Genomic DNA, 15,540 nt, shown 5'->3' with positions numbered 1-15,540 from the left:
CTCGATATCATCCGTGATTTTGAAATGTATCACACCTCGCGGCCGAGCGACTGCTCAATCACGTTAGGGCAAACTTACAACAATGACATGTTGAAATTTTGAAACTAGAATTTGATTCGCTCAAATGAAAACTCATTTTAAAATACTTTTAGTATATTTTTTCTAATTTTTCGAATATTTTATGATCATTTCATTTTCTTTTGTGAGATGAATAATTTTTCCACGGGATTAGGAGAAATTTTTTTTATGATATTCACTGGATTAATCGTTATTTAATATCTTAATCGTTTTATTAAATTTGTAAACAGTGGCACGTGTTACTAAAAAGCTCTCATACCAATAAACATTAAAATTCGGCCATTTACTTCACGTCCATAAACATTAACAATCATGTTATAATTTTTTGTTTTGAGTGTTATCTATGTGAGTATATTTTCCTCTTTATGAATCTGTTAATGAGTGCATTTGATGGAAGAGTTGAAGCTATACATATTCTAATGTCGGTGGACTCGTTATTTATCCATTTGTTTAATGATTAATCGCATCTTTGCATCCATACATTTACGGGCAGGGCCGCAACTAGACACTTTGTCATCCGGGACAAGCACGCAATACAGCGCCCCCGTGTAATGTAGAAGGCGCAGTTAAGGGGGTGACTTTGGCGCCCCCACCTGCATAGGTGGAGATAGACTTGGAAGTCTGATTTCGATGATGTCAATTCATATATGCATATATACATTAGATCAGTCAACTTCACCTTTGACCAGTGCCGGGACACCACACCCGCATTTCCCCCCCTAGTTGCGGCCCTGTTTACAGAGGAGGAGCTAAGCAAGATATAGCCCAGGGTAGAAGGTTCGGAGGGGGATGGAAAAATTGAGGAATGAGAATATTGAAGTTAGAATGTGCCGTCGGTTACTCACTTCAGTGATCTAAATATGTGTTGCTTAGTTCATTTTTGCAAAATTGGGTTGAGGTCATGGGCCACATAAGATAACTCAGAGGATCACATTTGGCCCATGGGTTGAGCATGCATGATATAAATCATAAATCTACATTTACCTGGAGAATGAGTGAGTTCAGGGAGCAACCGTGCAGGGAGCAATAGTGTGCAAGCATGTGAGTCATCACGAGAGTTTAAAAACACATGATGGCTTGAAAAACATTATTGTCTGCAGTGAAAACCTTTGAAAGAGCTATAGGTCCAAGGCAATCAGTTGGGGACTAAATATTGCTATATATTTGGTGCAATCTCGCTTACAGAATCTTATAGCCATGATGATCACCTAAATAATGATATTACTTGATACACTATTCTATCTATAACAATAAAGCCGGGTTTTCCTTGGAGCAGGTTTTTGTTGCTTGGCATGAACCGAATAGGACTATTTTGCATTGACAGAAACATGTAACTTTATCGCGCTACACATTTGTGTTTTCCTAGTGGTTTGCACCAGCTGTTCTTTCGCCAGCATACTCCGGTCTGAAGGGAAGGGAAAGAGGAACAGATGCAGTATGGTCTGCCATGACTTTGCGACTTTTTCTCAGCTGTAAGTTGCCAAGCACTCTTGACGTAATGTACAGGCATGAGGCATATTGCACTCTGTAGAAGAACAATCATATTGCTTTCCTATTGGTGAATGGACGGCGTTTTGCGATGCGCCATTCACATTGCATTAGATGTAGAAAATCTGCTCTTAGAAAAATCCAGCTTAACTCCTTTATATAGCAATATGTTTCTCTGGTTCCTTGAGTATTGTTATATTAGCGTTTCAACATATTTATGAAAAGTGTGTAATGTGATGAACAAATGGCAGGATATGTTTTCATTGACATCTTGGCATTTGATATTTTATTATTATAACTGTGTCATTATACTCATCACTTTAATTTCTCTGCCATACCTTTAATTCTCTGTCAGACCTTGATATAACATTCATCATTATTAACCCTAGAAGTCTATTAACCCCATACTAACTCTGTCTCAGAAACATAGATGTATAGGCAGTTAACAAGTGGTTTTTTTTATCAGTTTTCATTTTAGTTGACATTGTAGGGTTAATTGCTCAACCTATGTAATGTCTCTTTAAAGGTATTCTGCCAGCAGAATTACATAACAACAAATCTGTCTTGCTTGTTATATGAAGATCTGACTGTGTATATATAAAAGAAGTTTGCTGTTTATTAGTTTCTTAACCCTTTGTGGTTTAAGCGTTTTGATCTTTTCTCATGTTCATTCAATATATTTCATGTTTTTTCCTAAGTGTATGCCTCGTGAAATCCCAGTTTTATAACCATGTCAAGAATCATAGTGAAAAATCTACCCAAGAAAGTAAGAGAGAAAAGCTATGCAACTTTATTTTATTTGTGATTGTTTGATTAGATTTTTATAGTTTTGTTGAATTTGCATGTGATAAATTTATGAATTCTGCTAGCGGGGAGTCCATTGGCCTAAGACTGTTGGAAATATCTGGAGGGCTCAAAAGTATTTTTTCAGGAGAGGAGCTCAATCCCAGTCTTTCTAGACATGTTATGAAAATTTTGGAAAATATTGAGGTCCAGGGATGCAAGTTGACACCTATGCTTCGTGCAGATCTTCATTAATAATTGTTCAGACATTCTCACCCCTTGACAGTGTCATATACTTCAGAAAAATTCATCTAAAATGGGATTTTTTTCCCCCTGTTTAATATTGTTGTTTCTCTTAATATAAAGGTTAAAAAGATTGTTTTTTGTAAAAAAAAAAGACGTATTAAATGTAATAATTATATTATATTTACTATTTTGACATGCACATAAAAAATTAATGGATTACAGTCATATTTTATTCAATTACAGCTAAATAAACCACATTTTGAAGCTAAATATATTATAAATTGATGCTAAATTCAATACAACAATCAGATATTGCAAAAGAACCAAAAAGAGAAACAATTTTCTATATAATTTGTAAAAAGTAACAAGGAATTAAAAAAATCAGACTAACTATGCAAAACACCCATTGCCAATGCGGGCCTTTATAGCTGACCACTTACTTTATCCTCTGCCGAAATGGAAAAATATAGAACCACTATCACCATACACCATATATGAAGTTAGTGAATTAGGTATTAAATACCCATCCAAAAAATAAAACAAACCCAGTTCAGGCTTCACAGAATTAAAACACAAATTTTTCTTCCCAAACTGAGTTTAGACATCTCAAATACTGCACTTTTGAGTTGTCCGAACTGGACTCTGGCGACATTGTCAAGGGGTTAAGGTAACCAGTATGGTGTAAGAATCTTTGCGTGAACCTCTGACCCCATAAAGAATTTTTGTGCCCATTGTGTACTTTCACTATGGTCATGAATCGAAATAATCTATTATCTTGCTCAGATCTGATCTGTTGAAGCCGATCAGAGCTTGTGGTAGAGTGAAATTAGGGAGCAGGAGATAAACTTACTTTTATTAGAGTTTTATTATTATTATTTAATCTGCAATGCGTTCGTTTGTGCTTGTCAAGCTTGGGGTCATGGTTGCCACAGTTAAAGGGAAAAACAAAAACCTTCAACTGAGTTCAATTCCCTCTATTGTATGAGGATAGTATTCAAGAACTGGTAGTAGAACATGGCCAGGAGTATCACCTGTAGATGAACTGATGGATCTCCTTTGCATGCAACAGCAAGAGCTTCTGGTGGGTATCTTGTCTAAGGGAGAGAGAAGTGAGTAGAAGTCCCTCATTTCAAATGAGATTAGAGCATAGTTTCCCAAACTTTTCGTTCCATCGTCCCCTCCTTCAAAAATTTTTTCTTCTCATCTCCCCCCTTCAAGAAAACCCATAGGATCTTACACTAAATCTAAAGTTCGACCGCCCTTCTGGACCATGCCATTGCCTTCTGGGGAGGGAGGGACGATATTGCACACTTTGGGAAAACCTGGATTAGAGAGATGTATAGAATGTGGGAATCTGTGCAAAAAAAAAAAAAAAATTTGTAGAGAAGAACCAATCAAGCAAAGCTAGCAATGAATGCGACCGATGACAATACAATTTCTCATTTCCAAGAAATCGTAAAGGAGGTGGCAAAAGCAAGTGTCATTGATAGGTTTTTTTTTCAAAGTCATACAAAAAGAACAAGTTTGTAAAAAAAAAATGAGTCTGTAAATTGTCCTAAATGATAGTCTTATGGTTTAGAGAAGTTAATTTGTGAACATTATCATATAATATGTTTATTTATGGTGTTATTATATTTTATTGTATTATTGATTGTATGCTGTTTTATTAGTAATTTTTATGTGAATAAATAATTGTGGAACAAATTATATGAGTTTTCATTATTACCTATGGGAAAGTTTGATTCAATATATGAGTGATTCTGATAATGAACATGTTGTCAGAAAAGATTGAACTCGTTAACAGAAGTTCCTCTGCATATAAAATGGCTATCACAGTAGGCTTTTTTAAAACAACTTTCAACTCATCTGAGAAATTTCTCAAGAATTGGTGTATCCCGTGAAGTGTTGTATGAATATGTAGTCATTAATTAGACCTTATAGCACTTAATTAAAGCAGCTGAATTGAAAAACAATTTAGGTGTTAGCTAGATCTTTTAGGACCCAAAAATTTTTACCCCCTTCCCCTCAGTCTCCGAGGAAAATCATCCAAAATAAGTTTCTTCTTTTCTGTGGCTTATTGACTCTCTTTCATACTGATATAAAGTTTGAAAAATTCATGTTTTCCCCAGGAACTACTTTTGTAACCACACATAGAACATTTTAGGTGCCAACATGGTTTTTGCCCTTAATGTACCTGGTATTTATCAAGCCTTGCCCTTAATGTATTTATAATATATGAGGCATGTGTTAGTGCTATCATCTATCTATAAAATCAGCATCCGCCGGTGTATTAATTATTGTGTTTGCAAGTCTGCTGGCTCACTAAAGAGCACATGAAATCATTGTTGTTCTTGAAAAAAAAGTTACTAGTGATGGTAATAGGGTACCGTCTTGTTAATTCAAGGTAAATAGGAATGAAACGTCCTTAGATTGTCCAAAAAAATAATGTAAAAAATGAATTTTTTTGCATATCAAATGAGTTTATACACACTAATAAAATTTTATTTAAAAAAAAATATGTTCGTATAAAAATAATTTTTCTTTTTGATCTTTCAATTTTTTTTTCTAGATAACATCTAATAAACTACAAGAGATATTTTCCACCAAAGGCTGTATCACTGATCTGCAGTTGAAATACACAAAAGATGGAAAATTTAGACAGTTTGCTTTTGTGGGCTACAAAACTGATGAAGAGGCCAGAACTGCGAAGGAGTATTTTCATGGGACATTTGTAAATGCATCGAAAATACAAGTATTCTTATATACAAATTCTTATATGCAAATTGATTGTCAAAGAAAATGTTTTTTGTGTGTTTTTAGGTGTAATCCTATTTATACTTCCTGGAGGTGGGATGGAGTATGATATATTAGTGTTTGTAACAAGCTGCGTTGAGTTTATGTATGTTTGGAACAAACAGATGCTTAAGTAAAAATCAAAGTTGGATGGTCTTTGTCTGGAGTGCATAACCTTTACAGTTTGTGGGCACGGCCATCTTAATCGCACCGTGGGCCCCCTGGCCAAGTGATTTTTCCGAGGCCATACCTGGCAAATTTACATGTATGCTCATTAAAAATTTCAACTTTATCTCATTTTTGTGCCCCTCTTCTCTTGAGGCACCCAGGCTGTGCCGAGTGGGCCCATGTGTTAAGAAGGCACTGCTTGTAAGCTAGATGGCGATTTTCCATGTAGCGACAAAGTGCTGTTTTTTAAATTTCTGATTAATATTTTTTTTATGACCACCTTCCATGTGCCAGATAGATCTTTTTGGCATTTTGGCAGTGCTTGGTCTGCTTATCCCCTTCCTTTTTATACGCTTTTATGTGTATCATGCACCCATGGAACAGTGTATAAAAAGTATTTGGGAAAAGTATTCAAAAGATCTTTTGAGGATTTTAAAGACCTCTAGAGACTAAATTTGAGGGCATTATTGAATGTGGCAAATGAGTTGAATTTAGAAGCAAGAAATTCAGATATAGCTCATTGAAACTGACAAGAAGGAATCAGGGTAAAATAATTAGTTTGCTCGTCAGCAAACTAATAATGACCTGATGGAGTTTGAATTGAATCTGTTTGAAAGTAGCTGAAGAAATAAAAAAAGAAAAGAAAAGAGGAAGAAAACCATAGAGAGTTGTGGGCACAGATATATTTTCATTGAGAAAATTTGATTCTGGCTTTTAGTAAAATTCGCGATGACCTGGCGGGATTGTGCCCACTGTGTACCTTCACTATGGTCATGGATCGAAATAATCTATTATCTTGCTCAGATCTGATCTGCTGAAGCCGATCAGAGCTTTTGGCAGAGTGAAATTGAGGAGCAAGAGATAAACTTACTTTTATTAGAGTTCTATTATTATTATTTTTTAATCTGCAATACATTTTTTTGTGCTTGTCGGACTTGAGGTCATGGCTACCACAGTTAAAGGGAAAAACAAAAAATCTTCAACTGAGTTCAATTCCCTCTATTGTATGAATATTTATTGCCAAGTTTATTGTATGGAATGGAATGATTAAATTGTAATGGATCCAAAATTATTTGCAGGTAGAGGTCTGCACTAACCTGGGAGATTCGAACAAACCCAAGGCTTGGAGCAAGCATTCTAGAGAAAAACAGATTTCAGAGCCAAAGTTGATAGAGTCAAAAGATGAAAATGAAATCGTGAGTCTGCTATTGATTTTGTTATTATATCTGCTGTATATGTTTTCAGCTATTCTTGTCACATTCAAAATGAAGTCTGAAAGGAATACAGTGGATCTTTAAAGTTTTTCAAAAAACGGTCACGAAAAAACATTGTTAGTGAGAAAACACTTTAAACGGAAAATGCCTATGAATATTAATAAAAGTTAGGACCACCAAAAATATGCCATACTAAGTGGGGAATATGTTCTTAGAGGGAATGTTATAAGCAGAATTCACTGCATAAGGTACAATCCTTCCAACGTGAAATTAAACTTGGCTAATAGAATGTCAAGAGATTCCATTCTTTTCTCTCATGATTCCCTCTATTCATTCTTTCTCAGGTAAAGTAATTGTAATTTTCCTCTTCTCATTAAAATTTATTAAAAAATAAATTCAAGATATAGTGGAATGATCTTTTATAGAAATAAACAAAAGTGGCAGCTATAAGTATACCTTGAGGTTTTTGTCATAATTGCTACCCAGTAACTTGTCTTTATGCGTAATTTTTATATTATATACATTAGGACCAGGGTTTAAGCTACGATCGTATTTTTCACAAACTGTGAAAGAAAATCGTCGAATGCGAAAGAAGTAGTAGTAGCCATTTTTGCAAAAATGCGTACAGGAGGTACGAAACAAGTAGACATCCAACCATCAATCATTACATTAGCATTGTAGCATTTTGCTAAAGCTTTTCCCCCCATTTTCGCTTTTTTGCGAGAGGAATTTTTTATCCAGCTTAAACCCTGATTAGGACCTTGATTATCCATGCATGGATTAACTAGGAAGTGGATTAACCATGCTACAAAAATTTCAATTTCGTGTTCAGCTCTTACCATGTTTTTTTTTCATTGGTTATGAAAATTTTGTGAAGCTTGCAATAAAAACACACATTTCCATGTCAAAGAACGGGATTTCTTCATTCTTTTACAGTCCCCCCTCACATTCTCAGAGCTGAACTCCCATGTACAATGCGTTGAAACAGCAGCGTCCATATGTATGCATAAGAACCGAACATTGCCTTGAGGCAATCGCCATGTGAAGACAGCCAATTACAGGAAATGCCGGACAGTTAGTCAAAATATATTAAAATTTTTTTTTTGCAACTGAAAGATAAGGCGCAAGAATAGTATAACTTCAGATGTGACCACATAGCTCATCAGCTGGACCAGCGCTATTCCTTGTTTGTGTCATTCTCTTGGTACATTTTATAACTCTGCAGAATGGTTGACAGGAAAATGGTAGTCATGTTTTTTGGTTAGATATGATCACATTCCCCAACATTAGTGTGGTTAATTGAGGTTCTACTGTATTTCTGTCATCAAGAAAACCCAGTACTGTATATTAGTAGCATTGCTATCTTTCAAAAAATATAATATTTTTATTAAATTTTTTCTCATGAATAATATGAATATATACATTGGATAGTAATTTTAAACAGGTAAAATACATAAGTCTTTGTTTTCAATTTTATTTTAATTTTTTTTTCACTTCCGGCAGTATAACCACGTTTTGAGATTAACCATTTGAGATTAACCTATCCATGTTCATGTTCCTTACCATTAGCCCGGATAATCGAAGTTTTACTGTTCATCATTATGAATGCAAAACAAATGCAGCAATCAACACTTGCTTTTATGAACCCGTTCGGGCGTGAAAAATAGTCCATAAAATCGAAAGTTTGTGAATGGGAAAGGCATATAGAAGAATAGTATATTAGTCCTAGATAAGCTGCAGAATTATCTAGGACCAGAAGATTAGTTTATAAAAATGTGTAGTTCATGAATTAGAGTTTCATAAAATCCAGTGTTGAGACTGTATGATGCTGTAAAGTGAACACATAAATATTTCGGTTTTATAAGAGACAGTACATTTTTTGATGATTATACAAATTTTGTTTGCAGCAGAAGGATAAGAAAAAGAAGAAAGATGGTGCCAATAAAGAATCACAGGAATTTCCTGAAGAAGTAACTAATTATATATATTTCTTCCTGAATTTTTTGCTATTTAAAACTAATTATTCCAAATATTTGAGCAAATTCAATATAATTAACAGTATTTTTTATTGTTTTTTTTAAATCCTAAAGCTATTAAAAGACACTAAGTTTAAAGAGTTCCTTGAAGTAAATAAAGTTCGAAGTACCAAGCCCATGTGGGGTGATGATGGAGTGAATCTTGAAAGCAAAGATGATGAAAGGAAAGAAGTCGCAGAAGAAAATGAGTCCTCTTCAGGTGCTTGATTATATTCCTTTCAAAAACATTTTAAGTTTTGAATTCAGAAATGAACTTATCAAATGAACACTTTTTGTATTATTTTAACTCACTTATTACTTGTATTTGTAATTAACAGGATTCTTGTCTCTGTTAAATATTAATCTTTTTTTTTCAGCTCAAATTTATTATATTTTTTCTTATAATACATACTGTAATCATACATAAGATGTAATTGATTTTATAGCAACATTACAAATTAACTATGCTTTACAGATGAAGAACTGGATGAGAGTTTGAACATGGCAAAAAATAAAGCGGTCTCTGACAAAGAAGTATGAAGAATGAATTTCTCAACTAACCTCTTTTTTCCTTAAAATATTAGTGTAATTCAGTTTTCTCATGCATTTTGCATGTGTATAATATGCAGTTTTGGTATCTATAGATATGAGTAAACTACAATTTATGGGATGGGACAGAGAAGTCCATCAAACACTTGATTTTATAAATAACTTCAATTTAGAAATTTAGAAATTTATTTTATGCAAAAAAAATTATTTTTGTTTACTTCAATATTTTTTTCAGTTTAAGGAAGAGAATTCTTAAATTTCTTAATGTAAGAAAAATCTATTTTGATTATATATACAGATATTAGGTTTGCAATGTTTGAAAATTTTTTATTGTTTAGATAAACTGTTTTTTTTTGGGGGGGGGGGGGGTGTTTAAATTGGTAAATAATGTGTTTATTGCATAATATTTTGGAAGGGGAAAATCTCAAAATTAAAATACTTGGGAAAATTTTTCTCCAAGGTGTTTTTACGCGCATGATTTAACTTGTAAAGCCAATAAAAATTATTGTATTTTTGATTTCTTCAAAATAATTCACACTGATTTAGATCTTAAAATTTAACTTTGACATAATGTGAAATTCGCCTATTTTTTTTGCAGCCAAATTTATCACAGAGTAATTTTTATTATTCTGTTTTTCAAAAAAAGAAAAAAAAAATAGGGGAAAAGTGTCTTAATCTTGTTTTCACAGCGAATGAATGTAAATATGTTAGTGTGGCAAAAAGGTGATATTTATTACTATTTTTTAATTTTCATTAGTACTTCAAAAGTAAGATATCCTCATCTGAAGTTAGTAGTAAAATATCTGAAGCAAAAACTGAAAAAAAAGAGAAGTCAAACGATAAGAAGGTAATCATATATCAATAACTTTGCATTTGTTTTAAAATTACAATTTGAAATTATTCAATAGCACAGTACTTTCATATTGAAACCAACAAAATATGTAGTTAAAAGTATTTAAAATTTTGGTTGTGCTTTTTTAATAAGAACTTTTGAATGAAAAAAAATATTTCTCATGCTTATTTTATGATGATAAATCATGGTACTAATTTACTAATCATGGTACTAATTTACTAATCATGGTACTAATTTACTAATCATGGTACTAATGATGTAAAAATCATGGAAAGTGTTTCATTTATCATACAAGTAAAAGTCACTTGACAAACTTGCATGTTATTCTTGAAAATTTTTGTGCTAAATGATAATCTTTCACTGTTTTTTATTAGTAATTTTTTTGAATAACTTTCTCTTTCAAATGTGGTTACTTGAATATTTTTTTAATTTAAGGAAAAGATTTTAGATGATACATTCACTGTAAAGCTGAGAAATCTTCCATACAACTGTAAAAAGGTAATTTGACTAGAAAATGTTATACACCAGTGAATTCTTTTTTTTAATACCTATATATTCTCATATTGGGCATGTGTGTTTTAAGCACCTATATCCAGATCCTTATTCTTAATACCTTTAAAATTTTGTGTTTATAATGTTCATATGAAACAGAACCTTTTTGCTATTCATTTTTATTTGAAAGTTATATAAATATGTATTTGCAGAAGGAAATCAAGAAGTTTTTTCATCCACTGAAAATAGAAAGTCTCAGAATTCCTCCTAAAATTAGAGGTGAAATTTTTTTTTTATCCACATATTATCCAATTGAAGTAATAAAATGAAAGCTGATAAAAAAAAAAATTATGCTATTTTGATTCCATAAATAGAATTTTTACTGTGCGAATGCTGTAACAATTAATTATTTAAAATTGTCAATATATATGATGATAGACTGAGGTAGCATGTGATCTGAAAAAGTAAGAAAAAGCTTTGTGGTTAGTTTATTAACTTCCTGTTACATGTTTGGAGCAAAATTGTGGTTTGAGTAAACATTCAGAACAGCTTCAACCCATAGGTCTGTCTCAATCTGGTTAGTCCTCATCAAATGCATTAAATCACCATGACACTAAATAGTGTGGCATAAACCGGTAGCATTGTTAAAACATTGGATATCATGTTCAAGTTTTATTTTATGTATCCCAAAATAATGAAAACTGCTATTTTCTCATGGCTCCATGCATTGTGCTTTAAATTTTTTGAATATTGTTTTACATAACTAGAATGGAAATAATTGACATGTTTTTTTAAGTTTAATCACTAAGTGACATAATCATTTACAAGGCAATCTGTGCTCTTCAGTTTATGTGAACGATGATGTCTTTAGCATAGATTTTTTATAGCTTTGCTTGGTTTACAACGTTTTATTTGCTGTTGATAATAATATATATTTATTTATTTACTTATTTAACAATGCAGGAATTGCATTCGTCAAGTTTCGAAGTGAAAAAGAACTGAAACAAGCCCTGAATAAACACAAAAGTTTTCTTGGTGAGTATATAAAATAAAATAGGGCACATTAGTGGTGGCCAGACGTCACAATCGGTACACTCAGACATCACTATCTCCACCTATGGAACTATTATTATATTTTTAGCATTGCATGTTCACAAGAGTTTGAAGTTTTCATTTCAAGAGCTCACAAGTTTTATTTGTTTTAGAAAAATAATCTAAACAGGTTCATCTAGATCCTATGACTTTTTCCTTTCTAATCTTGTTCACAATGATGACGTCACTCTCCGCTATCATACGAAGGTTTTAACCACTGGATGTTGCAAAGATATATTTTGGAAAGAGAGAAAATTCAACTGCCCCTGCGGGGAATCGAACCCATGTCCTTTCACTTTCCGGGTGAACGCCCTAGACCACTAGACTACAGAGGCACAGAATTTCTCAACCTTTCCTTGGAGCTCGTGTACACTGAAAGGGACCGTACATGGACGGCCGGACCAGACTAAGGCCAAGCTCACAACTGCTGACGTTGCCACCAGATGGCGACTTACACAATGATGACGTCACTCTCCGCTATCATACGAAGGTTTTAACAACTGGATGTGTCCCTTTCAGTGTACACGAGCTCCAAGGAAAGATTGAGAAATTCTGTGCCTCTGTAGTCTAGTGGTCTAGGGCGTTCACCCAGAAAGTGAAAGGACGTGGGTTCGATTCCCCGCAGGGGCAGTTGAATTTTCTCTCTTTCCAAAATATATCTTCGCAACATCCTTCCAGTTGTTAAAACCTTCGTAATCTTGTTCAGCTCATGTTTTTTTGGAATCAGCGCTGCCGGTTGTGGCATCACACTAATGCGCCCTATAATGTTTTTATGTGATTGTTCTCTGAAAATAAAGGGAAAAGGTTTCTTTTTCCCTGGTAATTCTATTCATATTTGTCCTTGATTCATGTATCAGTAATTTTTGCTCATTTATTGCCAATAATTTTTTTAGAGGGTCACAAAATAGATGTTGTGAAACATGAAAAGCAAAAGAGTAATGACAAATCTGAAAACAATGAGGTATGCAGTGTCTGTGATTCTATTATGCAATACTTTATTTGAACAATTATTAATCTTAGGATGAGGAAAAATTAAAGCTAATAAAAAGAACTAAATAGATGTTTGAAATAATTGCATATACAGTCTGGTATAACAACCCTCATGTTTTCACAGAAAAGAAACATATTGAAAGGTCATATCAAAAGTTTGAGAAAAAAAATTAGCTTCCAAAGTCAAATTCATATTTGGATGGAATAAAAAACTATATTATATTCATTTTGTATTATGTAAACAGTTGCAATTAAAAATAAAAGAAAATAATAATGATAATAAGAAAATGATAATAAGAAAATAATAATGATAATAAGAAAATAATAATGATAATAAGAAAATAATAATGATAATAAGAAAATAATAATGATAATAAGAAAATAATAATGATAATAAGAAAATAATAATAAATTGTAATGATTGATGGCATGCAAAAAAATATGCAATTAAGGTATAATATTACCAACTACTGATGCTTAACATTATTGTTTTTTTACTGACTAATGCGACTGAAGCAGTAAGAAATTACTTTTTGGGCAATGGAATAAATAGAAGATGAGCTAGTTATTAAGCCCAATATATGGAGAAGTGACAACAGGGTATATTTTGAAACTTTATGAAGTTCCTTCCTCATTTGCAAAAGAGACAATCAAAATTAAAAATTAATACAATAGAAATAAGAAGCCTTTGATAGTAGAAGTTGGTTGCTTCTCCAGAAACAAAATCAGAAAAAAAGAAGAAAAATACTTGTATTGCATCAAATTCGGTTTATTACTATTTCTTTTACTATTAGGAAAGAATTTCATCAGTTTTGCATATATTACTCATTCGAAACTGAATCAGTACAGTGCAAATAATGCTGCAATTCACATTATCCACGTTCTAAATATTAAACTGGTAAAAAAAATAGTTACTTTGTTAATCACACACATTACTTATATTTTTATGTGGTAGAATTATTCTTTGAAATGTGTTAAGAAAAATTTTTTCAAATGACGATAACTTAAAAAATTGCTTATAGTCATAAAAAATCTGAATTATGTGTGCTGTAACTGAGACATTTTACTGTAGAATGATGCTGCGAAGAAGAAAGAAGAACAAGAAATGTTAGCAGAGGTGAGAAAACTGAAAAGTTTATACTAAAGACATTTAATTAAATTTTTTATGGTATACAATAATTAGCAATTATAATTATCATTTGAAATGTGTTATAACAACAAATGTTTTAACACGTTTCAAATGATAATTATTATTGCTTTGTCTTTCCTTCTTTGAAAAAGAAGTCCTTGTATGAAGTCCTTGAAAAAGTCCTTGTATGAAGTCCTTGAAAAAGTCCTTGTATGAAGTCCTTGAAAAAGTCCTTGTATGACATGTATCTATATAATTATTGATCACATACTTTTATGACGTATTCTATTACTTTACAGTCTGGAAGGATATTTATCAGGAATCTGTGTTTTGATGCCACAGAAGAAGAACTGCAAAAATTATTTTCTAAATATGGTAAATGCTTTAGATGAGCCAATTTGTGATCGAAATAGTGATTTTTTATCAATTTTTTTCATTATCACTTCTTTCTGTACTTTGTAATTTACTTATTTATTTTTTGCTTGAGAAATAATAAAAGAGTTTATAGAGAAAATAACAAAAGTTTATGAAATTTTCTGAAAAATATTTAAAATTAACTATCGTGTTGATAGATGCTTCTGTTTCTCGCCAAATTGAATCGCGTCACTTCACCTCATGACATTACTCATAAGATTCACCCTTAATTTTTAATGACTAAGAAGATATCTTTCTATTTGATATGTATGATGTATGTATGAGCATTCATGAAAGTCAATAGATTCACTGATAAAATAATTACACATTTGACAAATCGATGTGCATGCTTGTTTATTACGCCTACCACTATTCTTTAAAGCATGGGCAATATAAAGCAAGTGTGGGAATACAGCTACTTTAACTCTTTTGCAACAATTTTAGGTTAAATGTTTTAGTTTTATCCTCTTCCCACATGAACCAAAACTCACTATTGAAAAAAAATTTCCATTGATTTGTGTATATTGTATGTCAAAATACCCTTTAAAGATGTTTTTTTAATTATTTGATTAATTAGTTTGTGTATCTTTGCCAGGACAGTTTGAGTTAGGTATACATGTGTGTGCCTTAGATCTCTTAACATGGGAAAAAGAATAATTAAAAACCATTTAAAACCTGTAAAAATGAGAGCTAAATATATGTGTTCCTCTGGAACCAGGGCCACAACTAGATGTTTGGTCAGGCGGTGCAAGCACACCTTTTGGTGCCCCCTTGTAATATTGAAAGAGAGGTTACAGTGTGAAATTTGCTTCCTCTCTGGTCCAGTGCCCTAGTTGCAGCCCTGTCCGGAGCTGATGTGTTGACAACAAATTTAAGTATTGAAAACAACATTAAATGACAGTATTTCAAAATGTAGTTTGTTATTCTTTAAGGTCCTCTCGCTGAAATACATCTTCCTATTGATCCATATACAAAAAAGTCCTTAGGTTTTGGTTTTGTGTCCTTTTTGTTTGCTGAACATGCAGTGAAAGCATTTGCAGAACTGGATGGGACAATTTTTCAGGTAAGAATGTGCATTCATGTTTTGCAAATAAAGAGAATTTGTTGTAACCTGAGGGCAACATAAAGCAATCTATTCCTAATTATTATTATTATTTTTAGGGTCGTTTGCTACATTTGATACCCTCTAAACCTAAGAAAGAGACAACTCTTGATATTGAGAGTGAGTAGTGTTTA

The 15,540-nt window shown here is 32.4% G+C and overlaps 1 protein-coding gene and 2 non-coding genes across 4 annotated transcripts in view; 2 read left to right on the top strand and 1 right to left on the bottom strand.

Annotated features, from left to right (window-relative positions):
- Positions 1-9: 9 nt before the first annotated feature.
- The window catches only part of LOC149076910 (putative RNA-binding protein 19), a 47,282-nt gene continuing 31,751 nt past the window's right edge, over positions 10-15,540 (top strand). The window contains exons 1-16 of one of the 2 annotated variants that reach the window (XM_089244627.1): positions 10-423; positions 2,265-2,332; positions 5,165-5,347; positions 6,636-6,752; positions 8,678-8,740; positions 8,861-9,005; positions 9,261-9,319; positions 10,092-10,181; positions 10,623-10,685; positions 10,892-10,958; positions 11,643-11,714; positions 12,665-12,732; positions 13,834-13,878; positions 14,190-14,265; positions 15,237-15,367; positions 15,466-15,526. In XM_089244627.1, the coding sequence (XP_089100753.1) occupies positions 2,297-2,332; positions 5,165-5,347; positions 6,636-6,752; positions 8,678-8,740; positions 8,861-9,005; positions 9,261-9,319; positions 10,092-10,181; positions 10,623-10,685; positions 10,892-10,958; positions 11,643-11,714; positions 12,665-12,732; positions 13,834-13,878; positions 14,190-14,265; positions 15,237-15,367; positions 15,466-15,526 (1,276 nt within the window). In that variant the 5' untranslated portion in view covers positions 10-423; positions 2,265-2,296. The remainder of the gene's footprint in view (positions 424-2,264; positions 2,333-5,164; positions 5,348-6,635; positions 6,753-8,677; positions 8,741-8,860; positions 9,006-9,260; positions 9,320-10,091; positions 10,182-10,622; positions 10,686-10,891; positions 10,959-11,642; positions 11,715-12,664; positions 12,733-13,833; positions 13,879-14,189; positions 14,266-15,236; positions 15,368-15,465; positions 15,527-15,540) is intronic. The other variant, XM_089244628.1, reaches the window with a different exon arrangement.
- TRNAS-GGA (transfer RNA serine (anticodon GGA)) lies at positions 12,033-12,106 on the bottom strand. Its single transcript has one exon. It is a non-coding gene; the product is annotated as a tRNA-Ser (tRNA).
- Positions 12,328-12,401, top strand: TRNAS-AGA (transfer RNA serine (anticodon AGA)). The gene has a single exon. It is a non-coding gene; the product is annotated as a tRNA-Ser (tRNA).

This window comes from Pholcus phalangioides, unplaced genomic scaffold, assembly GCF_987345545.1.
Source record: "Pholcus phalangioides strain wild (caught in Gottingen) unplaced genomic scaffold, Ppha-v1.0 ptg000015l_1, whole genome shotgun sequence".
Lineage (NCBI taxonomy): Eukaryota > Metazoa > Arthropoda > Arachnida > Araneae > Pholcidae > Pholcus > Pholcus phalangioides.
The sequence above is the reverse complement of the archived record's forward strand: the minus strand, read 5'-3'. Positions and strand labels throughout refer to the sequence as shown.